Below are 25,592 nucleotides of genomic sequence, written 5' to 3'. Positions count from 1 at the left end.
GCACAAAGATGTCTGTCCCAGTGTGAAATAAGGAAGAAAATGGAATTGTGTAGGTTTCAGCTGGTATAAGAAATTGCATCAACTACTAGAACAAAGACTTTGCATATATCAGGATGGTTGAGTAGAGGTTTTTCTCAAAGAAACCTCAAGTCCTAGGTGTTTCTGAATAGTGTCATTTATGACTGTTTTATGTATCTTCCGTGTAAAAGGAGACAGTCTGGCTGTGGCAGTCTATACAATACTAGAGTGTTCTTTGGCAAATAGTTGAGGATATTCAGCAATTTTATAGCATTTCTGAAAATAGCTTCACAGACAAAAAGTGCTTATTCTGTAGGCTTCACATACAGAAAGTGTTAAAGACAGTACTACTTGTTTTGTCTTCAGGTGCCAATGAACTGGCTGTACAGAAAGCAAAGGCAGAAATCACACGACTTATAAAAGAGGAGCTCATCAGATTGGTGAGTGAAATATCCAGAATGCAGAGGGGAAGGTGGCTTAATTTATGCTTTAGGAGATCCACTTCTGCAAATGTTGACATTTTTATTAATATTGGGGACTGGGACCTATAGATCTCAAAACCATTGTGTCATCGAACAGCCTAGAAAATAGATTGCTGTGTTTGATCAGCCAGACATAGGGCTGTTATCAGCCAGCAGGTGGAGGTAACACGTTAACAGAGCTTTTTGACTGGAGACCCCTTCGAGAATTATCTCCCAATACATTTCCTAATTTCAGCACCATCAGGCAGTGGGGAGGAGAATTATTCCCCTCATTTTAGTACTTTATATGTGCTGAGAGATTTGTTTTGCCATAACTTTACCCAGCTAATAATCTGCTGTGTTCAACATACTCTGTTTGCAAATAAGATATTGTCTTGAGAAATAGTATTTTGAGTTCTCTAGTAGAAGAAACTGCAGCTTTCACCAGAATAACGTTCAGTGATGCTGCATTAGACTGGACAGTGTCTTTGGCGTTTTCTCTTCAGCAGCCTTTCAAATCAGCAGCCAATTCCAGCAGTCCTGTTGAACCGTTATCGATAGTTTTCTTTCTTTTTCAAAATTGTTGACCTCCCCATAAAAATGTTTTCCAAAGGAAGGAGGTTGCTAAGGAACTGCTTATTTACATGTAATGTGGAATTATTGTTAATGGGATTTTATTGCAATTGATTTAGCCATTTTCACTTTTAACTGTGATTATTCTCTCCTTTATTTGCAGCAAAATTCATACCAGCCAACCAACAAAGGAAGATACAAAGTTCTATGAGTATTTGGAGTTTTCTGTCTGCCAGTGGCTGGTGCGTGAAACTTTGTGGCTTCTGTTGTTTTTGCTGTTTACACTGCTTATTGTAAATTAAGATTTTTTTTTTTTTTGTCTTGCGGACATTTTTTAACAGAAAATTGATACTTGCTGAAACGTCTTCATTCTCTCCACTAAAGTTATCAGTCTTAAAGCAGACCAGTTTTGGCAGAGCATGATTTAATTTAAAAGTGCAGTTTATATACTTTTCACCATAAAGAGTATAAAATAAAACAGATTTTACTTGTCCTGACAGACTATACTGTTAAGTAAATTAAACAATGTTGGGATTTGTGTTGGAAATTGTTAGAATGTACCTGGTTGGTTCACGCCATATCAGTTTCTACTGGAAAACTGATAAACCACCAAAATAAAGGCAGGATTTTCCCCTGATCCATAGCATCTCTCTGGCTGGTTCCATACACACTTGTGCCCTGTACAAATGTCCCGCTAAGGTCAGAGTCTTGCAGTGATCAGAGTAGAGAATTTTATCCAGAAATACTTGAGGTCTAGTTTTAAGATCATATTATCCTTTTCACATCTCATTCTGTCTTTATCATCCAGGTAATAGAATAACTCTTTGGGGTTTTTGTAAAGTGAAATGTTTTGTAGTATGAAAATAATTTTCCTGTTTTTTTCTAAACATCGGAATTTTAGGATTTGATTTTCTTTCCTCATTTTCTGACATAAGAATGAAAGCTTGTTTAGTTTAAAAAGAAATTCTCAGAAAAAAAGAAAAAAAGAGAAACCTCTTTTGTAATGAAATAAGACTTTGTCACTTTTTTATAGTGTTCTTATATATACATTTAATGTGATTTTTTTTCCCCAGGGTTGTCACCTTTACTATTGCTAGGACATGGCTTTAAGTAAAAATGAATAATGATATTTATGAGTGAATTCCACAAATATTGATTATCATTGCATTCAATAAGCTACTGGGACAGGCAAGACCTTTCTTTTTGAGGTCTCATCCCCATAACCATTAGTATTTACGATGGACACTTAACTACTCTTAAGCATTTAACTTTCCTGTCTACTTATCTGGAGCCTGGGCGGTAGCAATTTGAATCGTCTCATTCTAGCAGCTGCAAGACTTTCAAGATGAGGACTTTCAAAAGGACTTTTGTAGAAAGCTTTTCTTACCTGACACATTCAGAAGAAATGTGTTGTTTTAAAACAGCCGTGTATATACTGCTTTAACCCTCGTTAAGACAAATCATACAACCTGCATCATGGCTGTATAAATTCACAGCTTCTGTTTCCCAACTTCAGGTAATTTGAATGACTATTTCTGTTTGCATACAACTGTCTGTTACTCTCATGTCAGTGTACTTTATTTGCCATACAGGAAAGTAATGGTCATACCACGTTAACAGTATATATTTAGGATAAGAACACCCAATATTTGCCAATATTAATCGGTTGAGAAGGAGCACACACACAATAGCACTTCTCAAAATGTAAAGCAGAAATATCAAACTAAAGCCCTATGGTTCCCTTTAAATACATTGGGTTTTCTTCTGTTAAGAACAGGGTTTTGATATGTTCCACACAACTCGTTTGTTGAATTGTCTGGCTTTCTGACAGCATCCCCCCAGAAGAGTAGCAGATTTTGGTGTATTTAATGAAGGGCACTTTCAAGTTTGGACAGTCTGACGCTTCTTTAAAAGTCATGTTTCAAAATGTTCATATATATATTGGTATCTCCTAAAAAAGGCATGATGGAGACATTTTTGTGATTTCCAGCTTTGCACTGTTGGATTTCAGAAATGCAACAATGTATAATCTTCAACTTCCTGGGGTTTTTAAATACAATGTCAATATTACTATGTTTTTTAAATTCCAGCAAAAATAAAAATAATTTCAATGTATATTTTTCAGAAAATGTCTTTCTGAATAGCTCATCTGTTTTCTGCACTTACATTGCTTCTGCGTTTTTTTCCTATGACGGTTAACCCCATACTTTTTGGAGTAGGGTGATGTGTACAGTGCTTGTGTTTTTCTGCTAGAAATGCAATGAGGTGCAGCTCAGGCTCTGTTAAGAAAGTTGCAGCGAAGGCGTTTGGATACACAAAACCAGGAGCAAAGTCCACATAAGCCAGAGGAGAAAAATCTCTCCAATTAACAAACACACAAGTTGTTGTTTGTTTGGTTGGGTTTTTTTAAGTGGAAACAAGATAATAAAAGTAGGGAGAAGACACAATAATAAAAGATGTTATATTGGATGCTTTCCAAGTGTGTCCATGGCTATAGACAAGATCTTTATAAACATCACACTTTGGTTGCTTTTCAGGGAATCTGCCCTGCACAGATTCCTGTCACCAGTTGTTGGAAGAGCACAGGGATGCTGGTTTTGGTTGTTTGGTTTTTTTTCATTTAATACATATAAGTAGTGCTTGTTCTGTTAGCTGCCTACGGTGATAGATACACTGCCAGCTTTCTAGGTTGCCTTATGCTTTCAGTGCTTGGGCAAAGAGTGGTATTTTGGGTGGATAAGTGATAAGTATTTGATTCTGGATTATGAACGAGTTTTTGCTTGTGTGTTGCAGTAAGGCAGTGCTGACATCATGCTGTGGCGGTGGTGAAGGGTGATACTCTTGGGGTGTTGCTGTTCCCGGGGAACAGGACACTGGCACTTGTAGGCAGCAGAGAACTGTGTACGTGAAGGTCTGTGGATGTGGAGGAGACGGTGAGCACTGGGAGCGGCTCCCTTGTTCTCGCTGCAAAGTGGCACAGCAAAGATTCAGCACAGCAACATTCCTCACCACATTGTGAGGGGTTAGTAGACATCCCAGCTGTCACTGTGGTGGCTGTTGGTGTGCAAGAGCTGATGTAGCATGTCAGGGTACTCTCTGTGTGTCCAAGTGGGCAAATGGGCAGAGGTTTTGCACTGTGTCCTAGCCAAGAAAACAGGAGATGAGGACTAAATCCAGTGTTCTAGATGGGGAAAAAAAAATTCACAGCAAGATGAAAAATGGATGCAATCGCAGTTCAGAATTTTATACTGCTCTAACTATATTGCACATCGTTGCCACCCTTTGTTTTGTTAACTAGGCAGCTCAAGGCTTATTTTACATGTTAGTCCTTATGTTGTGAAAGTTGTAACCAAAGTATAATGAGTGTAGATCACAGTGTGGCACATTCCGTAGCTGTTCCCTGTCCTGGCTGCTTGAGATTTTACTTGTACAATTAAAGCAGTGCAGTCTAGGTAATGTGCATTCGGCTGCTAATTGAAAAAAAGATTCTGAGGCTTCAAGTATCATCTGTAGGAGCTTTTCTCACTCAAGTCTTCCAAGTGGAAGACAAAAGATTTTTAAGCAAAGCTTTGCTAAAATTCTGCAATTGTAATAGATGAATACAAAGCAAACACCAAAGGCTGGATTTGGTATCTTGCTAAAATAATATGTAAAACAATACCAGAGTGTCAGGGAGAGCAAGTGCACTCTGGCATTTCAGTCCTTCAGCTGTGTTTACATTTATAAGAAATGGTGGTTAATTTGGTGAAACAAGAGACAGGGTTACAGTGACAGGTACATGTATCTCTGAGCAGGGAGCCTGCGTAGCTTCCCAGAATTAGTTTTTAACGTTCTGCCATGGACACGTGCCATTGATGGCACAGTGCTGAACACCTCTAATAGAAAAGGTTTTCTTAAATTTGCCTGAATGTCCTTAAATAGGCTGATGAGGTTCTTCTCAGCGTGAACGTTGGTGTAAAACCAGCCCTTGCCACGAGCCTGCTCGCAGGGAGTCCCTCATGAAGATTGCACACAGCCCCTTCGCTTTATCCCAGCGTGAGCGCCAGGCTGTGTCTGCGCGTTCTGGCCTCCTCACGTGATGCTCCAGGAATGCACTTTCCTTTGATTATTTTTCTTAACCCAGATCTCTTCCAAATATGGTCTCAGCTTAAACAAGTTTGTGTACTTAGAGCTCAGGCATTTGCAGAAGAAATTCTGGCTTCCAGCTAACTGTGGCTGAAGCAGGGGGAAGTGGAGGCAGAGAGCAACCTAAAAATGTAAAGATAAAAGGCACACAGCTGGACTCAAATTGTCCCAAAATGTACATTTTGTAAAATGTTTATACAATGCTAGGCGGGAGGATTTGTTTTCATAATTTTAGCTGCAGGGGAAACAACTGTTTTTAAATAAATGACCATTAGTCTGAGTGATTGCCACCCAAACATTGCTTCTCTGAGACTTCTCATCTGAAACAGATTTAAATATTTTTCTTTAGTCAAAACGAGAGACACAAAATTGTCAAGCTGACCAGCATAAGCAGAGGTAAATTAATTAGTATCTCAGAACTAAGTAGCTCTAGTGTGCTAAGAAATTATTAATAACCTACAGTGGAGTGAGCATATGATTCTGAAGTAATTTTATACTTTGGCCATTTTAAGTACAAAGTTCATCTTCACAAACACATTGCTCAGAACAATAAATGCTACTGGGCAACTGTTCTGAAACTAACTGCTGAGGAAAGAAAACGTTACGCTTAAATAAAATCCTTAATCTTAACTTAAACCTCCATTTCCTGTGCTTGTGCATGTTAGCAAGCAAGTGACTTTGTAAAAATTATCAATGCTGATAATTCACAGTGAAAGAGGAGGTCGTGGCGGTTACGGTGCTGAATTCTGGCTTGCTCAGCCAGCTGTGCAGCTGAGAGATGGTGAGAAGCTCCTGTGTTGGTAGAAGGAGAAACTTGTGCTTTTAGGCCCTTCCTCTCCTTGAAAATTTGGATCCACCCATGAGAACTCCAGTGAGGAAGAAGGAAAATAGGACTTTGTGATCTGGATGCAGGAAGGGGCAACATTTCATTGTATCTTCTACCTTATGGCTAATTAACATAATCATTTGCTACTGCCAGTGAGAGCCGCCCTTCAGAGAAGGGGGGAGCAGATTCACAGCCCGAGTAGCGGCCGTGCTGCAGGCCTTGGGGACAAGCCGCAGACCAATTTATCTTTTGTTTGTTCCTGTTTTTATTAGCATGGCGTGCAGATGAGGAAACCGGACCCCACTGCTACCAGATTAATATTTGAGCACAGTGGGCACTGGAGTTGGCTCATCTGGAGCATGATCCAGGGCAGTCACACAGCACCCTTGCTGAGGCTTGTCCAGCTCCGAGGTCAAACATTTAGGTCTCGCTTTGCTGCCCATAGCCCTAAAACCAACCCGATTCAGGTTTCACAGCTTCTTGGGATGGAACCTTCCGCTGCTTCAAATTACAAGATCACTTCTCTCTATTACCTGACTGCTTCTGCATTCTGTTCAGATCATGATTTCTAGCTAAATCAGGAGCCTAAGCCTAGCCTGACTCCCATCACCTCCAGACTAAGATACTAAAAGGAAAATAAGTTATCAAAGAGGTATCAAACTCTACTGCTTTTGATTGGGAGCGGCTTTCCAACGAGAGCTAAAAAACAGCAGAAAGATGAGGTTTGTAAATAAACCGAATAATTTGCTAAATTAAGCTAAATAAATGCTGCTTTTCCTACTGCTTTCTTATATTGCAAGTGAGGATTCCTGTGTGCATTAGGAAGCACTGGCAAAAGAGCCATCGTCTTGGCAGGATGTTTCACAGCAATTTTCGGCCTGAAGAGCTCCAAGTATTATAGAAATGGAATATCACAGGGTTGGAGTACAGCAGCCAGCTCCCCAAACAACAGCAGGAGAGGAAAATATAAAAAACCAGAATTAGCTGTTTTTTTAAAAGCTGCAGGTTCTTTTTTGCCTGATCTTTCTTGCTTTTATTTTTTTAAGACCTTATCTGAATAACGCAGCAGATCTTTTGAACTCATGTTCAATCATGTAGGGACTTGCATGTTCATTTAAACCCTGTAAATTGGAGGTGTATATGCTACTGTCTATCAATGGCTCAAGAGTACTAGCAGAGTAACTAAACTCTCTAGTATGTAGATGGATGAAGTAGGGCAAAATCTTTAATAATCAACAGTACTTCATTGGAGCAGCTGCTGTAAGACACGAGTGGCTAATGGTGCATGGATTCGGTTCTGAGTTACATTGGAAATGGCTGCTGTCTTCATTGCAGAGAACTAACCTAATACATCATTTTAATACAGTCCTAAAGCTTGGCTATTCTATAATGGATCGCAGTGTGTGCACCTTTGAGACGGAAAGTATCATTCTTCTCCATCCAAATGAAAGTAGTGGGAACATCCTGAGTTTTCATGAATGTCCCTAAAACCCTTTATGGTATTTCAAATGTAGAGAACATGTTCTAGGATGTATTTCACTGTACAAGAAACCAGCGATTTCTCCTTCAGAGCCAGATGCAACGGCAAATGTGGATAATACTATTCATGAGGTGGAGAAGAACGGGAATGATGGACCAGAGCTGTTCCTGCTGCTCAGCAAAGCCTCCTCTGCTCCCGGGCCCTGTCACAGAGGTCCTGGGCGACGGGGATCGTTTGCCTGTGCTCAAGGCTGCTGCACGCCGTCCCGCCTGGCGGCCCTGCCTCATCCTGTGCAGCAAAGCGAGGCGCCGGCCCCACCTCGGCCCTCACCGCTCTGTGTGCGCCTCGCACGTCGGCCGGCTGCCCGCCCGCCGCCTTCCCGCCCGCAGGACAAAATGGCGGCGGGTGCCCGGCGCTGAGCGCCTGAGAGGCGGGAGGAGCCGCCCGCCGGCCCCGCCCCGCGCACGCTCGCCGCGCGCCCCCGCGGCGCGTCCCTGCTCGGGAGCGCGCCCCCGCCGTCCCGCCCGCGCCCGCCGCAGCGCCGCTCCCTGCAGCCGCCCGGCGGGGTGTGGGGGAGGCGGCCGCTCGCTCCCACCCGCCGCCCGCTCGTCCGCCGCCCTGCAGGTCGCCCCGATCCCCTCAGGTAGGTGCAGGCCCGGGGCTGCGTCCCCTGGGCCCTTCTCCGCGCGGTGGGAGGCGGCGGGCGGGCAAGATGGAGACGCAGCCGGCGGGGGAGGGGAGCAAGCTGCGCTCCCCTCCCCCGCGGGCCGCGTCCTGCCCCGCCGCTGATGGGGGTCCCCCGGTCTCCTCACGGGGGGCTCCGCCTGCGAGCCCTTCTGGGGTGCGGGAGCCGGGCCCCGCAGGGCCGCAGGCGGGGAGCTGCGCCATCGCCACCCCCGTCCCGCTGTGCCCCCCGCCCGGCCGGAGCCGGGTTGTGCCTGGGCCGGGGGGAGGCGGCGCAGCCGGGGCCGAGCGGGGCTTTGGGCCGGGCGCTGTTCCGTGCCAGCCGCGGGAGACAGGTGACACCCGAGGCCAGCACCCCGCGGTGGCCGCTGAGGCGGCAGGACGGGGCTGCGCCGCCCCTTTGTCCCCTCAGCTGGCCCTGGGCCCTCCCAGCCCGGCCTGTCCGCGGTGCGCAGGGACCGGGAACTGCCTTCAGCGCCCGCCGCTCTGGTGCGCGGGGACAGCGGGTACGCGGGGCTTTTTGCTTGGGACGTATTTGCATTGGCGTGGGGGGTCTTAATGCCTGCATACAGTGCGTGGGTGTATTTCCTCGGCACACCTACGTAGTGCCTTCATTCACCTGTATGTCAGAGTACCTGGAAAGCCTCTGCTGTGTTCCTTCTGTGCCTCTTTGCATTCTGGCGTGATGCATGTGAACGGTGTATATTCTTGTGGATAATTACAGATAGTTTAGTACATCCTTTTTTGTGCATAGCCCTTCTGGAGTAACTAATTAGTGGGTAGTTGCACCTTTAATTTGCATGCATTTCTCTCGGGATATCTCTAACGAAAGTAACAGCTATTTTGATCCATGTGGTTTTTATTTTTGTAAAATAAAAGAGTTGGAGGAACGCTCAGTTAATATATTTCTTAAATTATGGATTATTTCCATTTCAGTCTTCAGATGCCACAGTTTCTCTGACAACTTTTGCTTTGTTTTGTTTTTTGCATGTATGCATATCCTTCAGGTTCTAGATACAGTTTTAAAGAAAAAAAGTCCCACATGTTTGTCCATTGACCATTGTTGAATAGATTCAACAAGTGGACTTTGTCTTTCTGCAGTCCAGCATGGGTACGCTGCAGTGGCTGTGTTTGGGTGTGTTGACAGCTGTCTGGAGCTGTTCGCACTAGTCCTGTTGCTGAGAAACACCGTGGAAGGGCACATCAGGAAGGGGATGTTTGATCCATCTCTTAAGCTTCCAAATCCTTTTGTGGGAGGAGAGTAGGGAAAGAGGAGAGGGGAGGTGAGAACACCCAGTGAGATGAATGAGCACCCCTCACCTCTCCGAGCTATTGTTCTAGACTACAGCGAGGTCTGTTCCCTGGGGAGAAGAGCAAGTGGGTGAGAACACCCACGGAGATGAATAAGCACTTCCAGCTCCTCAAAGCCGATGTTCTAGGCTATGGCGAGGTCTGCTCCTGTTTACCTGAGAACAGCTCCTTGAGGTGAATGGACCATTTCACAAACACTAATAATCCTTTCTTTATAAAGATCTACCTCTACCTGCTCTGTCATTCATGCACGTATTTGGATTGCTTTGAAGTCTGGTAATTACAGAACCACAGAATAATCAGGGTACAGTTTCACAACCTCACTCTTCTAAGCCAGTCTATCTGGCCTGATGACTGCCTTGATTCTGCACTCCCCCGTTCCCAGCTGTAGGGTTTTTTCCCCAACCTCCATTGCCTTTGCTGTGTTTGGGACTTGTCATACTCTTCATTCAAGTCTTTTAAGTCCACTAAGATGTCAAAAATCATTTTTTTGAGGCCTGGTTAGGTTTTTAAGTAACAGGGACCAGGGGGGAGTGGGTTGGTGGCAGCCAGTGAGTAACGTGGCTTACGCAGACCTGGGACCTCTGTCTCTTTGCTTCTAATGGAAATGTGTGTTTCTGTTCTTCTCTTGTCTCAATGCCAGCCAACTGTTACTTTTTCTTTTTTGTTGGATTAGTTTTCACCTGGGTAAGGTCCCTGGTGTTAGTTTGTCCTGCTCTTGCACAACGGTTATTGTTGGCACAAGGAGCAGGAATGTGAGAGAAGAGGAAAGGGCAAGATTGTCCTGTGCAGTAAAAAAATGCAGATTAAGAGTGGTTTCTGTTGATTCTGAAACCAAACTGTCAATTGTGTCAGTGTAACTAGAGGTACACAGTTAATTAAGTCATTGACATGATCATCCTTAATTTTTGTGAAGCTGTCCTAACCCTTTCAAATGTACCATCATCACATGGTTATATGATCTTAATTTTAGGGTGGGAAGAAGCCAGCTGACATTCTTGCTGATGTTAGCATCTAGTGAAACTCCACCCTTAGATAGGACTTTTTTGTCTTTTAAGGTTAGAGAGCCTAACAATTAGTTGCTTGTCTGGTTTTGCAATCAAATCATGAATGATCCCTAAAAGTTCACAGTTTACTTGATGCCCTAGCTAGTGCCTGATGATATCTAATCTTTGCGAGAGCAGCGCCGATCTCAGTTTTTAATACAAAGCTGGTGCTTGGGCTTTGGAGAGCACTGTTTCTCCAAGAGCGTCTGAGCCAAAAGACTTGAACTTCTGGAGGCACAAGGATGTTCCCAGGTTTCAGCGCTCTGGTGAGGAGCAGGAGTTGCAGCCCCGTTGCGAGAGGAGGCTCCCCCTCCGCCTGACAAGTCTGGGGAAGAGGAATTTGAAGGGGGTGGGTATATCTGCTCCAAGTATCTCTTCCCTTCTGTCATTTAAGAAAATTACCCTGGGTCACTGGCAGAGGGCTGCACTTTTAAGTTGTTGTATTGTTTGGGGAACTCTTAATTTCTTAGTCTTTTTGCACTAAGAATAATTGAGAAAGAAACCGTTTTCAAAATCATAGAATCATTTTGGTTGGACGAGACCCTCAAGATCATTGAGTCCAACCATTTACCCAACACTGGCACTAAACAATGTCCCTGAGAACCTCATCTACACGTCTTCTAAACACCTCCAGGGATGGTGACTTCACCACTGGATGGGGTGGCATAAAATAATATTCTCTCTTCAATTTGCAGTCTCATGTTGTTATGTAGGAGCTCTAGTGAGTCACTGCTGTAAAGAAATTATTGCTTATATTTTGGCTGGTTTTAGTATATTTTACCTAGTGTCAAATGATGAGGAAAAAATGTATTATGCAATGAGCTGTGCAATGTGCTTTGTAAGCACACTTTGAAGAAACTGGTTATCCAGCTTCAGAAGTAGATTAGATTTCAAGTGCAGGTTCCAGGTGTTACAGTGCATGTTGTGCCACTGACAGGATTTCATACTTAGTATTTATTGTGAAAAAAACAGTTGTAAGTTTTTAAAAATTGGGTAAGGCCCTACTTTAGCATGAATTAATGTGTAGAAAAGTAGCTGACAATAAAAGGGACACTTGAAAAACATTTAAATTGATATTCATTCTTTTTACCAAGTGACGAAAGTATTTATCACACCCACTATCCTAAGAGGGAAAAGCAGAATCAATACCATATCTCTGTTGCAATCTTGAAAGGCAAAATATCTGTGCTGATTAAACTCCCCTTGCAAAGAAAATGAGCCCTTTGGTGTTCCCCAGGGCCTGCAGCCCCTGTGCTGTTGCACGTGGCATAGAGCGTTCTTTATGCAGAGATCTCAAACAGAGCCGGTCCTGTGCTCCACTCCAGCGGTTTTAATTGGTAGAAGTGATGTTGAGAGTACTAGTGCAGAAATAATACTTGTAGCTGCTTGTGGTTCTACGTAGTATGTCATATAGTTTGTATGTGTTGGATGATTGTGAAAATATACTGCTACAGCTTCCTGCTGCTCCATCAATACTGTTGAAGCTATTGCAAGCTCAGTGATGGAAAATGTCAGAAAAATTAGTGGGTTTTATATATTAACCCTCACTAAAAGCAAAATAGTCCCTGTTGGTGATAGGAGGTTACCTTTCCTGGTGTTCATCATTTGAAAAGCTGTGATACGGATGTACTTCCAGTTTTGTTCAGTTTTGCTCTGATTCAAGTGTGTTTTACCAGAAGTTGAAAGCACTTACTGGGTCAGGTCTGTTTTGGTGCTGACCTGGTGTAGTTACAGAAAGCAAGCCGGAGGGGTGAGGCCAGAGCAGTTGCCACCTTCTTATGTTGGAACTGATTATTCTGCTTAATGCAGATAATGGGTCGCAGGTCCAGTACGCAGTATAACAGTGTCTGTTCCAAGGGGCTTGCGTACTTTCTCTGCTCATCAAAGTTCTTATCTTGTCTACACTGGCAGCTAAATTCTGCCCATGAAGAAGGTAAAGGGCATGATGTTTGAAATCCAAAGACAGCATCATGTCACAACCCAAAAGGGTGTTTTTATGTAATGTCATTTGAGTAGCTTTGATCCTAAAATTTTGTGTAGTGAACAGGACAGGAGTGGAGATTTTCTGCGTAGTTCAAGCCTAGAGAGAGATGGGTCACACGAGTGACAGAAGCCTTGGCAGTTGTAAGCTACAACTATGCAGTATGCTAACCTGTATTTAGGGATACGAGGATGCACTCTCTCTGTCCAAAACCCGTAATACCACTGGAATTAAACAAGATTTCTTAAGTGTTTTGCTGCATCTGTATTGCCTAAGTAGGGTTTCTGTTTCAGCTCCCAGCAGAAGAAAGCAAACAATACCATGCTTGACTGTGAAATACCAAAACTCTTAGTGGCAGCCTCATACATTATGTATTGACTGATCAGCCTGGCTGTCATCTGAGCAACCCAAAACTTCACACTCACGTGGCCAGCGCTAAGGCAGGTTAACTTGGTGGGTGCTCGGGAGAGTGGCAATGCAGCTGTGCTTCAAAAGGAGGGGTCCTCACCACGTCCAGAAATCCCCTGCAGCAAAGCTCTGCAGGTCCTGGATTGATGGTCGTTTCTTTCTTTTTTTCTAGCAGTGGTGGAGGTTCTGCACTTCATTGTGTCGGAAGCTCTAATGCTGCCTCTCTTTTTTTCAAACCTGGTTTATCCAGTCATCTCCTCCCTTCCACAGCATTGTATAAAAATAAATTACCAGATAGGAAAGGATCCATGCAGAAAATCCTCTACGCCCACTTTCCAGTAAAAATATCTTTGAGATATTAACTAGATTGCATTACTACAATCCCTCATCTTAACTACTTTTTTACACTCACCCTCAGCCAGTCAGTTGAATCAGTTTAGAAACTGATTTAAGTAAACTGTTGCAAATATCTTTTACATATCTATTGACAGGTTTAAAACAAGGAAGTTCTATTTCTCTGGAAACTTTTCTGGCCAGTTTTATTTGAGAGTGCTAGCACACAAAGTTGTGTGTGTTTGGCTATACAATTTAGCTAGAGTGTGATTTTTAAGTTGGCATAGCTTTGCATTTTATACCAATTCTCATTTATACTGTGTCTCCCTGCCAAGAAACCTGCTTCCACTCTACAGATAGACTCACTGCATTCTTTTATTCCCTGCTGTAATGTGAATGAAGTAAAATTATGCTGGAGATGTCCATGGTAGGGTAATTAAGCTCGATTGCAGATTTCCTTTTTTAAATTTTTCACAAAAACGTCTTAAATCAAACAACACAGAATACAAACTTTGGCTACTACTTGAAATTTTCATGGCTTGATGAAAAACGGTGCAGAGAGGAAAAAAACATCCCATTGGCATTCTTCCATCAAGATCGTGGGGGTTTTTTTAAGCTTCCTCCTCTTGTAAGAAATTTTAAACAGTTCCTGATTTGTACGTTTTTCTTCTTTCATCGGTTCCAGTGCTACTGGCTGTTGCCAGATGGAAGGTAAACTGGCATCAGCTAGGTTTTGTATGTAAAGTTTGTGTTTGTCAGGAGCTCTCAGGGATATTACAGGAGACAAAACACAGGCATATGATGCTGAAGCTCCAACGTTTGTCAGTTACAGCAGGATACAGTCACTGTCTGGGAGTACCTGTGATGGTTCTCCCCATGAAAGATGGATGGTGTCTGTAGGAATAATCCCTCTGACGGTAACGAGGAGAAAAAGCAGAGAATTGGAATATAACATAGAGAGGAACGAGTCTGAGCGGTGGTTGGTCTCCTGAGAAATCCCAGGGGCCTCCACTGCATTCAGCGCCTTCTCCCTGCTCTGGTGTGTTCCTCAGATACTGAGCAGCTGAACTGATCCTCCTTTGTGGCAGTCGAGCTCGGAGTGGCTTTTTGGGGCCGAAGCCAGTATTCCTGCATTTAAAGTGAGCGCTGAGACAAGAATAGCTGCTAACCACTCCAAGTGTCGTCTAGTGTATCCACAAACAGTTGAACAGCCTTTCAGAGCCACTGGGCTTACTCTCTCGGCAGCAAAAGTACATTAGCAGAACCCTTATGTTTGCAATTATGTATCATGAAAAATCTCAGGTATTTTTGTGATATTGTGGGCCCTATTCTAGTGGGGTTAAAGAAAGGTAACTTTTTTTTTTTTTACTGCTAATCGTAGAGAAGCTTGAACTTCCTTTTTATTGCTGCACAGAAAAGTCTGGCTTGTAGCTTACCTGTCTTGACCTGTAGCTTACTGCCTTTGTTTTTTGCAAAGTGCAGGCTTGCTAATTATTCTTAGTTGTTTGGTTTGCTAATCAACACCCGCGATAACAGTGGTTTCACATTCGTTCCACTATAGCCCATTCTACACACCAGAACTGTAGCACTCAGATAATCTCTGCTAGAACCATGTCATAGTGAAATTATTATAGTAATATAGTTTAAATATTTGACATAAAACCATATTCATGTATTTGCACAAGAGTAATGCCTACACTGTGATGTGCATTTGACAAGCCAAGGTAAATTGGGTATACAAGAGGGAATGAATGTATCGTTGTAATAAGAAGAAAATGGCACGGGGATTTACTCCTGAGTAAATAGACCCTCTGCTCTATGCTTTCTCTCTGACTGGGAGGAGACATTCATAACTGCCAAATAAATTCAGTAATCAATGGTAGCATTTAAATCGGGTTGCTCTAGGTGATATTCCAGAGCTACTGCAGGGAAAATAAAATACATCTTCCAGGCCTATCTAGTAGAGCAATTTACCACAGGAAGAAATACTTGTTGTCCTAAGCATGACTATAGGGTGCAGAAATACTCTGATGTGCCAAATATTGATGGGCTTAATCTTGTCTTCAGCATGGCTAAATATTATTATCTTAAACTGAGTATTTGCATCTCATCGAAGTTGTAGAACCAATATAGTTGTTGGGTGAAAATACCGTGTTGCTCCTTGAGGGGCTTGCTGGCGTCTTATAGTATTGCCACTATGAAGAAATCTGAGGCAGTATCTGTGCAGTTGCTGCTTAGAAGCATTAATACTAAAAAAGTTTTAGAATACCAGTAGAATTCTTAATTGTTGTGGTTCCGTGCCAGGACATAATGTAGCAGGGATTTGATATACGGATATAAGCATAACCTATTTACTCAGGAATAGTTGCTTGTAATTATGATGGTGACCATATGTGGTTTCTAGTAGCTGGGTGACAGTTTGTCCATTGGAACCAGGTTCACCTGCAGTAACATGCAGGTGAGAGTCACCCTGCTGCTGTCCTGAAGATGGGCTTTGATTCTTGTTTAAAGAAGTAAACCTTTGTAAACAGAGCATAGCTCAACTTGGTTTTGTCTAAAGAAAAGAGCAGGCTATATAAAACAGTTGTTGACATCAATGTGCCACGTTTGTTTTCCAGAATATTTGGAGTTGTGTGACAACATGCACGTCTGTAATGGGAGTTGTGGTGTTTTTCACAAAGTTCTTATCTTAGAGTTGGCATTGCCAGCAGTTGGTACCTGCTTTTCTGACTAGGACAGCAGTGGCATTTCTGCAATCTAGCTTCTCGCACTTTGCAGTAGACTCATTTTGTACCTCTGCTTTCCCAACTATGGCACTATCATCTTTACTGAATGCCTTACCCGGTTCTTTCTTTCACATTAATTGTGACAAGAAATGACAAAACTGATGAGTGTCTTATTAATTTGCTGCAGTTAAGCAAAAAAAATAAAAAAATAAAAAATAAATCTTTAGGAGCCTGTATCTGCTAAATCAAGAGAGTGATACCATGTTTTTCCTTGGCTCACAGGTGATAGGTTGATCTTGCAGCTAGAACAGCTAGAATTTAGATGAGATTCTGTTAGAAGGGTTTTGAAATGGTGGTAGGTGAGTGGATATTGATTGTCTTGGTTGCTGTAATCTAATCTTCCCTAATTACACCTATCTGAATAATACATAGTTAAAATTGCCATTTTTAAATATGTGTAAAGGTTACTGTGTTTTACAAAAAATAAAGTAGTTTCAACTAATTTTAAGAAACAGAGGTAGCTTTTGTCACTTGTGGAACGCTGTGGTATTCTTATATACTGATACATATTTGCCTCTCTTATTTTTGGTAGAAAATGATGCACCCGGTTGCCAGCAGCAATCCAGCTTTCTGCGGGACTGGCAAGAATTCTTGCCTTAACGAAGACAACGTGAGGGCTGCCGATCAGTTTGACTTGTACGCCACGCAGCAAAGCAAATACGGCCACGCGGTCAGCCACAAACCGATTGCGTGCCAGAGACAAGATGCGTTGAACGAATCGCACTTGCAGACCACAAGTGGCAGGAATATAGAGACAAAAGATGAACTAAAGAAAAAGAAAAACCTCAACCGATCTGGTAAACGTGGAAGGCCATCAGGGACCACCAAATCAGCAGGGTACCGAACCAGCACAGGTCGACCCCTGGGGACCACCAAAGCAGCTGGATTTAAGACAAGTCCAGGCAGACCCTTGGGTACAACTAAAGCGGCAGGATACAAAGTCAGCCCAGGCAGACCTCCAGGTAGCATTAAAGCTCTATCACGGCTTGCAAATCTCAATTATACTTGTGGTGGTACAGCTTTTCCCTATCCTATGGTGCATAACAGAGGAGTACATGCTGCTGGTGAAACTAGTAGCAAAATGAAACAGCCTAATGAATGAAAGGAGGGAATTAGTAACTCCTTACTAATCCACTTCACTCTGAGTTTTGGCATGTTTCTTGCATTTTGTTGTAGTGTTTGCCTAAGTCTGAATTTCTAGATTTTCTTTTTATTCAAGTAATGCCATAGCCTACAGGTGCAATTCAGTAACTATTAAAGCAATGTTGAGGAGGCACTGGTTTAAAGGGAGTTTTGTTGGCTTTAAATCATAATTTATAAAGAAGTCTGAAGTGACGCGTGTACCCTGGTGTTGATACTTAAGTAATGTCTATGTCCCTAGTTTTACATGCAATTTCTGGTAAATCTAGTTGTGTGGTTATGCATTATATAATTAAAATAAAGAGGACAGAATTAGCTGGCTATTGGTTCATGATGCGACCTGTCCCACAGTAAGGAACGTAGCCACATGAGTTCTTACTTGATAAGAAAAATTGATAAAGCAGTAAGTTACGTTTTCCACTTCTGCAAGAGCTTCTACAGACCTCAAGTAGATACTTAAAAAGCAAACAAAGAAACTCAAGCTTTTTTTTAAAGTGCTGATTTCAGGTGGCTTTTCTTTCTGGAGTTGTAGCAGTAAGACAATTTCAACTAGTGCTCCAAAAATATTTTTGAAAATATTAAAGAAAACTGAGCATTTGTACAACACATTACAGCTTCACAGCACCTTATTAATACAAGCTAATTTGCCTTTAGGTGATAGCTGTTCTTTTAGTTCTGCTGTTACAGGATTCTGCTGTGTGATTTTGAAATGCCTAATAATACCTATACCAAACCACAAGTAATTCTTTGAAATTTGAAATATTTTATAAGAAATTAAGAACTGTTCATTGTAGTTATGCACTTGGTTAATATTAAACAGTATGTTCTTAAATCTGTAAATAGCTATTTACACTCTTTTTTGCCTTTAAAATCTGTGTTTAGGTGGTGACAGTTTAATAGCTTTTAAAGTATTAATCTATAATGTTTACAAATTAAACTTTTAAAATAGATGCTGTTGCCAAGTTTTCAGACTTAGTTTTGCCAGATATTCCTGGAAATAGAGTTATTTCGTTGTTTGACACTTATACTATATTTAAGTTATGGAAGCTTATATATCTACCAAAGGACACCATTTTCATGATTAATAAAAGCAAACTGTATAGCTGGTGCAAACAGGATGCAGTTTACTGCACTGCCAGACCCCAGATACAAAGTAATTCATCTATGCACACAAGCTGAAAAAAAATGTTGTTGGTTAACTATAAATACCTTTCTTGACTCAAACGAAAACCTTTCCTCCTTCTAAAAGAAATGTTCCATTTTTCAGCTGTGTTTAATTTTTTTTTAAGTGTGAGAGAGTGTGTGAGTGTGTGTGTAAAATACTTTCATCTAGACTTCAAAAAATTAGTCTTCAATGTTGCATATTGTTTGTTCTAAAATTATTTTACTGGAATTAAAGCGTGGTTTTTTTCATCTGAAAGTAAGTTTACATTTAAGCTGTTTCATGTATAACATGACATTATGATAAATTTGTAGCTTCAAATATCTGGTTGGGGGGATATATAGAGTTTGCAGATTTGGGGAAGCAGAAAAATTTGGGTTAATTGAGCTTGTGCTGAATGAGTAATGATGCTGATAATTTTTGTTAACATAAATGCCATTCTGGCCTGCTGTCATTTTGATGAGAACTCTTGATTTCAGTGATGACAACTTAAGAAACAGATGTTTCATACCTTTTTTATCAGGAAAAAAGCAGCAAGCCTTCAGGTGTTCCAGTGATGCCTAACACATATTGAGCTGGACTTTATGCTGTACTTTACAATAGGTGTGTTGAATTGTTTTGGGGGAACTGTGTATGCACTGGCAACTAAGACAATGAACCTCAACGGCTCCTTAGTCGATAGATGAACTAACGGCAGCTAAACTGCTACTAAAAATAGTTTCTTCATGCTGAAGCTACGAAATCCAGTTATATGTTCTGTTCCTCAACAAACTCGCAAGTCTGAAATTTAGCAATCTTTCTCAGAACGATGTAACTTCCGACACATGCAAAATGCTAACGTGAGTTAATTCACCCTCAGGATCTGTGTTGTATTGGCTGTTTTTAATCAGATGATTTTTCAACAAAAGACTGCTTTAAGTTCTTTCCTGAACTCAGCTGGGAAAGCCGTCCTCTTCAGCTGAATGTAGTAACTGCACCTCGCTGCAAGGAACAACACATGTTGCATGTCACCGCTGTACCTTGGAGAAACTCCATGTCTTACCTCCTCCTCTTGATCCTCTTTGCTCCTGTTTTGTTTCTCACTTTTGCATCTAGTCAATGGTGCTGTGCTGTGTGTCAGGAGATAATGCAGATGTATTGCCATTCTGCTAGTATAATGAATTTTGTATTCGAGTATGCTGACAAACTAATGAAATAATCTAAGCAATTTCTGTTCATTACAGTGTTTATTAATTAGATCAGATGGAATATAATCCCAGAAAAAAACCAACCAAACAATTAACGTTGTCAGTTGTGAAATGATGAACATAAAGTAGAAAAGTGTTCCAAGAGTCTGTTAACGGGCTGCTTGGCACTCTAGCTTTAGCGAGGAGACCAGAAATGCACTGCTGAGCACTTCCTAATTCTGGTTTATTTGATATCTGACTATAGCTTCCTGGTGCCGCGCAGTGAGGGGAAGAAAAAAGAAGTTAAGAGATTCAAAATAAACTAGAAATGGAATTTTCAAATACTTCTGCTTTTCCTATGTATGATCTGCAGAATACATTGTGCTTTTTTTCAACACTTTTCTTTCCATGAGAAACACTGAAACAGCATGTTAATGCCTAAACTTTATTAGTACCAATGGGAAAACTGGTCTTTTCCCCCTACAGTATGAAAACATTACTTGCAAGGTAAATTGCTTATTTTATATATCATAATTCAGCTATTCATAAACTAGGGTCACTGTTGTGTGTTAACACTGTTTGGAAGATCTACATGTCAAGTTTGTTTTTTAATAATTTCTTTTAATTATCAAGTTTCTAACGTCTTATTTATGCATAAATAAAATGTATTAGCTTGCTATTATTCCTTAATGATGCTATACAGTTCACTGTTTAATATACATATAACAACTGCTATTCAGTTTCTGATCAAATTTACTTAAACTTTAAAACCAAATAATTTTGCTACTATAAAGTCTTGCACTGGACATGTTCAAGATGCTAGCACCATATTTTGGCAGAAAAAAAAATGAGATACCATCAGAAGTGGCTGACTTTGATATCAAAGGTAGTATTTTTTAAATCAGCAGTTAGCTTTGTCATTAAAGCAATGTTTTTTATATCTTGGATTTAGTTTAATCGAAATAACAGTATCAAGAGCCATTAAAGATCTCTGTTCTGAATGAATATATTTTATTTTGTCTGAAAGATCTTAAGAGTTCAGTCAGGACGAAACCAAGCCTTGTCAGTGAAAAGTGATGTGTCTGTGAAAAAGAATTACTTGGAACTACAATACACAGAGTAATTCAGATGAGAATTTAACTCCCTCCCCCATTTTTGAAGAGCTTTAAAAGGCAGAGCAATGTGAAGTCATTTGTCCGATGGTTTCATTAGCTGTGACTCTGCTATTTTTTGTTATATGTGTAATAATGTTTCACGCTATCCTTAGAGTTGACAATTAAAACAGTTGATAACAATCATAAATACTTTGAACTGCAGACTTCATTTCTGACCACAGAAGTTTATTCTTCTCTATTTTAATGCATATATTTTAACACTGCTTAAATATATTTATGAATTTAGTAGAGACTAGACCTTTTTCCTTGTGATTTTTTTTTTTCCAAATAGATAAATCTGTATTCTGAAATTTGAACCACTTTCTGATACTTTAATCTTTCATCATTGGCTTTTCCACAGATCTACTTTGCGGGAAACAGTAATCTATTAAATAACTAGTATAAGCACCCCGTCCTCTGCTGTAAAAAGCCTGATTAGATACTGTGTATGTTTTCTATGTCCATGAACTTGAGCTACTCGTGTGCAATTATGTGTATGGGAATGGAGTAGTGTTCATGATCTGTATTTACATCATCATATGGATGTATATTTATTAATAAAGTTAATACTTTAAAACCTAACTTTTTTTTTCTGTGGTCTTTTTTTAATGTCTTTTAAATTCTGGCTGAAGATGCCTATTGACAGCGTTACCAAACTAATAACCTTAGTCCTTTCTTGTGCATGAAAATACTGTTTGTTCTCCTGATGTCTCAGTCATAGTTAAGTGACTCCAATGGGCACTGAAATGTTTTGGTTCACCTTGTACATATTTCACTTAAACTTGACTTGTTGTGTTTGTCCCTTTCCTCCCTGAAGTGTAATCGAATCTGACTACAATAGACTGAGTGTGTTCATGCCTGTGTAGACTTCAAAATGCACACAGGATTTGTGAGAGCCAGGAGGCCACTGTATTGTATGATTTTAAAATTAAATAAATAAGCACACCCTTTCAGTATACTTTGCTTTCTGAATTTCAATGTAAGACATGAATTGCTTGTCATAGGCAAGTCCCATATGTTTGAATTAAGGCAAAAAGCCTGTATGAATTGCAACGTGTTCAAAAACAGAGGAATGTTGCTTATTTTTTAATGATTGAAAATGCTGCTACAGTGACTTAATTGTTTTTATCATTTCACTCAAATATGAGGAGAGGGGAGGGAAGGAGTTATAGCTGTGTACATACAAGTAGTAAGCTGCTTTTTTGTGTGTGCGTTGCACATGAAAATCAATTTCAAATTAGTCAAACTAAACTTTTTAATGGAATAGTCATCATTATTCATTTTTGTGATAAGAGGTATTTATCCATGTATTCTAACAATATTCCAATTTATGTGTGTTAGTAAGATGTGCTCTGCACACCACCCAACCCCTTTCCCTATCTCCTCCCACCCCGCTGAGGTTTTCCGATAACTCTGGGGGAAGACGGGCAGTCCTACCTACCAGAACCTGCATCCAGGACTCCTGGGTCTGCATCCTCCCCTTGCTCTCCAACACCCTCTGTTTTCTCTTACACATACTTTCAAAGGCCCTGAATACATCTAGGGCTGAAGTGTTTTAAATGTCAGCTGCAGTTATTTTCCAGACTCTAAGTTGCTTTTACCTGAAAAAGACATCTGATGCCTTTTGTTGTTGGCCATTCTGGTCATTGTAAATATTTGGCTTTCGAGTTGACTGGATATGTTCAGAACAGAGTTTGACTACAGCCTACTACATCCTGATCTAAAAATCAGTTCCTGGATGTGATTCCTTGAGCAAAATGGATTATTTTCTTGGTCGTAATGAAAATGCGAGTATACATAAATCGGTCATAAATTACATCGTACAAGAACACAGGCTTTTCAGCTGTGGTGGAAGTTGCTTGGCTGCTGCGTTCTCTGCCGGGTAATGACCTGATCAATGATGTTGCCCCGTGGTCTGTTCCCTCGACTCACGGTGTGTTGATGCAGGTTCTGATGACGGGACCAGTTCATGATTTCTTCGTGCTGACAGACTCAGTGCTGGGGTGTCAGCTGTGTGAGCTGGACATCTTGAAGGAGTCTTTAAGATGGTAATATCTTTTAATAATTTCACTTATATGTATGATGAGACACCAGGGCTTGACTTGGGCCTGAACTGGTATTTTTACGGTTTTGTACGTCTTTGGTGCGACCTCTTAAAGTAGCACAAATAGTACAGTGTGAATTAGTGATATCGCACCTATTGAACGTGCCGGCTCAACAGAGTGTGTTTTTGGACCAAGACAAAGACTGTTCTTGACAGTTCAGCATTTAAAGCCTAAAAGCAAAGGGCTGACTTGCCGCCTTATGTTGCGTGCTATTTTTATGCAGGTTCTACCTGTGGCTCTGTGTTTATTATTTAAGATTTAAAGAAAATAATTGGCAGCCCAAAAGCTACCGTGTTCTGGAGCTGGTTCTCTCACAGGTTCCCTGCACAACCTAGGGACAGTAAGGTCTCCTTTTCCCTGTCAGTAAAAACGTGAAAGTATCTGCTTATTCTTGCAGGGTTGCTGGATCATTAGTTAACAACTTTTAACTACTTTGAAGCTGAAAAATGTTGTAGAATTCTGAAGTGTTGTTTAAATGATCTGAGGCAAATACATCTTGCCTTTCATATTCAATACCACAAAAGCTTGTTCTAATTAGTGAAAAATATCACAGTAACAATTAGCGCAAGTTTGATTACTTAGAGTAGGCCTTTGAGATATGCATAATACTAAAATATGTATTTACTGCTTCAAGTGGCCATATTTTAAAATAATCAACTGCAGCCACATTGAGAAAACAAAGATTACACAGTCACACATCCCAGATTTAGGTGTAGGTGTAAGTTCCCTGTGTGACCACAGCCTGTGCTTCTGACTTCAGTGCCCGTCATGTTTTCTTCTATGTCATCTTTGCGCTGTTGAACGTTGCAGCTGTGAGGACGTCAGGATGATACATGAGTGGAAACCTTGGTCTTGGCGAAGGTCCTGGCATTGCTTCTTTGTCCCAGTCCGTGTCCTCTTTGGTTCTTTCCCTCACCACATTGCCTGTGAAGGAGTTTGCCCAGAGTGACTGAAATCTGAAGGATTTCAGCTGCAGAAATCTGAGATGCACAAATGAGTTTGGGTGTTTATTCATGGGTGCAACAAAAGACTCATGTTTTGCCAAATCCTCCTCTTTGCTGAATTTTGGCTCCTTCGCTAACAGAGAAAGCTATTCTAATGTGCCCAAGTTTTTTTTAATAGATGCAACCCAATGTATTTTTTAGTAGACTTTTTCCTCAAAACAGACATCTTTAAAAATCGGAAAAATGTAGGCCACGGAAAACAGTTTTGCAAGAAAACTGGCAGGTATTGTGAGCAATGTGCCTTCTCTGTAGTAAGCACTGGGACAGTCTGTTTGTTGTGAGTTGAGTACGACAAAGCCTGACTACCTGTAATTCTTGGGAATTCATTTGTGTTCCATTAGTAGATTACTTAGTAGTGCCATGAAAAAGGAAAAAAAAAAAAGCCATTTTGCACAAACCTCTTGCTGTTACGGTAGGAAGAATATTATGTTAGGACTAAGTCCACAGATGTCTCGGATGGAGGTACGCTGCCAGAAAGCCGTCTGTTATTTTAAAGGTTTGGAATGTGATCACCTGTCCTTAAGGTCTGAGCCCATCCAGGGGAAACGTGGGACCCTGATGGTGGCACAGAGCCACGACCCGGGAACTGCGTGCCTGGAGATTGTTTCCAAGTTGAAAATGCTGCTTTTGTCAAACTCAAAGATAAGGACAATTGGGAATGGGGCAGTTTTTTCCTGGCTAGTCCACACCAGCTGGGATTCCTTGATGTGCTTTTGCTTTCAAGCTTGGTTTGTATCAGCTGCTTTAATCAAATGTTTTCCTTCTTGGTGCAAACCTCATGTTTTGTATTTTTTTTTCTACTTTTATGCCCTCAATATTAATGCTTATGCAAATTGGACTTTGAAAGGAAAAAAATTCCAAGCAACAAGAAGGATAGACTAGGGGAAGCATCCCCTGGTTAAAACAAAAATCCCATTTTGTAATAAAGCTGACACCTGCTTTCATTTCTATGCATGCAAAGTGTTTTCCTTGTTTTTTTTCCCGTGCATGTGTACGGGTCATACTCACATAGTTCATAATTCTCACTTTTGGACAGATGCAGAATTTTGGTGAAATACCATTGTGTGCTGCTGGCAGTTTTAAGGAACACAGTAAAAAAGGGGGCATGAGCAGTTAAGTATTACATTCCTTTTCAAAATGCCACAAATAGTCCTGAAGCTTTACTACTAAACTGAAAGTAAGAATTCTGCGTCAGGAGGAGTATTATTTCCTAAAGAAAGAAATACCAGAATACTTATCTTGCCTTTCAGCTTGGGAGCTTGGGCGATAAACAGATGGGGAAGAGCTCATATTTTCTTTTTAGCTTTAAAAAATAGGCTTTTACCCTTACCCCAGCCTGGCTGTAGGTTAAAGTTTAGTTTTCACGTGAAAACCTGTGACAACACAAACCTCCGTGCTCTGTGGCGGGTGGCAGCAGGAAAATCCTTCGGCGGGCAGACGCGGCTGTCGGGACTTGGTTAAAACAAAAAAAGATAAAATCACTATTTGTATTTAATAGCGGCAGGGAGCGGGAGCCGAGCTGAATCCTGTGTATTGTTCTGTACCGCTCTCTGAACCCGCAGCCTCCTGTCCCCTCAGCGAGGGGCCCGGACACACGGCGCTGCCTCCGGAGCCCGCAGCCGGACGCGGCTGTGCCGATCGTGTCCCCGCTGCGCCCCCACCCCGAGCCCGCAGAAATACAAAGGGGGCGGGCGGGGGAAAAAGAGCGCAGGCTGGGCGCTGCCCGCCCTCACGCCGGCGAACGCCTGAGCCGCTGCCCGTGCCCCGCCGAACCCGCCACCGGCAGCGCGGCCGCCCGGAGCCCACACAACATGGCGGCACCGCGCCCT

General features: G+C 41.5%; 2 protein-coding genes and 1 long non-coding RNA gene across 6 annotated transcripts in view; 2 read left to right on the top strand and 1 right to left on the bottom strand.

The window, feature by feature from the left end:
• Positions 1-3,136, top strand: part of DDX46 (DEAD-box helicase 46) — a 22,102-nt gene extending 18,966 nt beyond the window's left edge. The window contains exons 22-24 of one of the 2 annotated variants that reach the window (XM_065643752.1): positions 385-458; positions 1,216-1,294; positions 2,126-3,136. In XM_065643752.1, the coding sequence (XP_065499824.1) occupies positions 385-458; positions 1,216-1,263 (122 nt within the window). In that variant the 3' untranslated portion in view covers positions 1,264-1,294; positions 2,126-3,136. Of the gene's footprint in view, positions 1-384; positions 459-1,215; positions 1,926-2,125 lie in introns of those variants that run through there. The other variant, XM_065643751.1, reaches the window with a different exon arrangement.
• Positions 1,267-21,236, top strand: C13H5orf24 (chromosome 13 C5orf24 homolog). 3 transcript variants are annotated; one of them, XM_065643757.1, is made up of 3 exons: positions 8,028-8,126; positions 16,565-16,994; positions 18,858-21,236. In XM_065643757.1, the coding sequence occupies exons 2-3, from the start codon at positions 16,568-16,570 to the stop codon at positions 18,896-18,898; spliced, it is 468 nt and encodes a 155-aa protein (XP_065499829.1). In that variant the 5' UTR covers positions 8,028-8,126; positions 16,565-16,567; the 3' UTR covers positions 18,899-21,236. The 3 variants fall into 3 exon arrangements, with proteins under 3 accessions (XP_065499826.1, XP_065499829.1, XP_065499825.1); XM_065643754.1 differs by lacking the exon at positions 8,028-8,126 and adding an exon at positions 1,267-1,294 and having other exon boundaries at positions 16,565-21,236; XM_065643753.1 differs by having other exon boundaries at positions 16,565-21,236.
• Positions 20,495-25,592, bottom strand: LOC135993730 (uncharacterized). The gene is made up of 2 exons (XR_010606914.1): positions 25,153-25,592; positions 20,495-23,683 (listed from the first exon to the last, which is right to left on the bottom strand). It is a non-coding gene; the product is annotated as an uncharacterized LOC135993730 (long non-coding RNA).

This window comes from Caloenas nicobarica, chromosome 13 (assembly GCF_036013445.1).
Source record: "Caloenas nicobarica isolate bCalNic1 chromosome 13, bCalNic1.hap1, whole genome shotgun sequence".
NCBI lineage: Eukaryota > Metazoa > Chordata > Aves > Columbiformes > Columbidae > Caloenas > Caloenas nicobarica.
Note: the sequence above shows the minus strand (reverse complement) of the source record. Positions and strands in the feature narration are given on the sequence as shown.

Excerpts from the sequence above, each read along its gene's own strand:
- C13H5orf24 (XM_065643754.1), top strand. The coding sequence starts at position 16,568 with ATGATGCACCCGGTTGCCAGCAGCAATCCAGCTTTCTGCGGGACTGGC.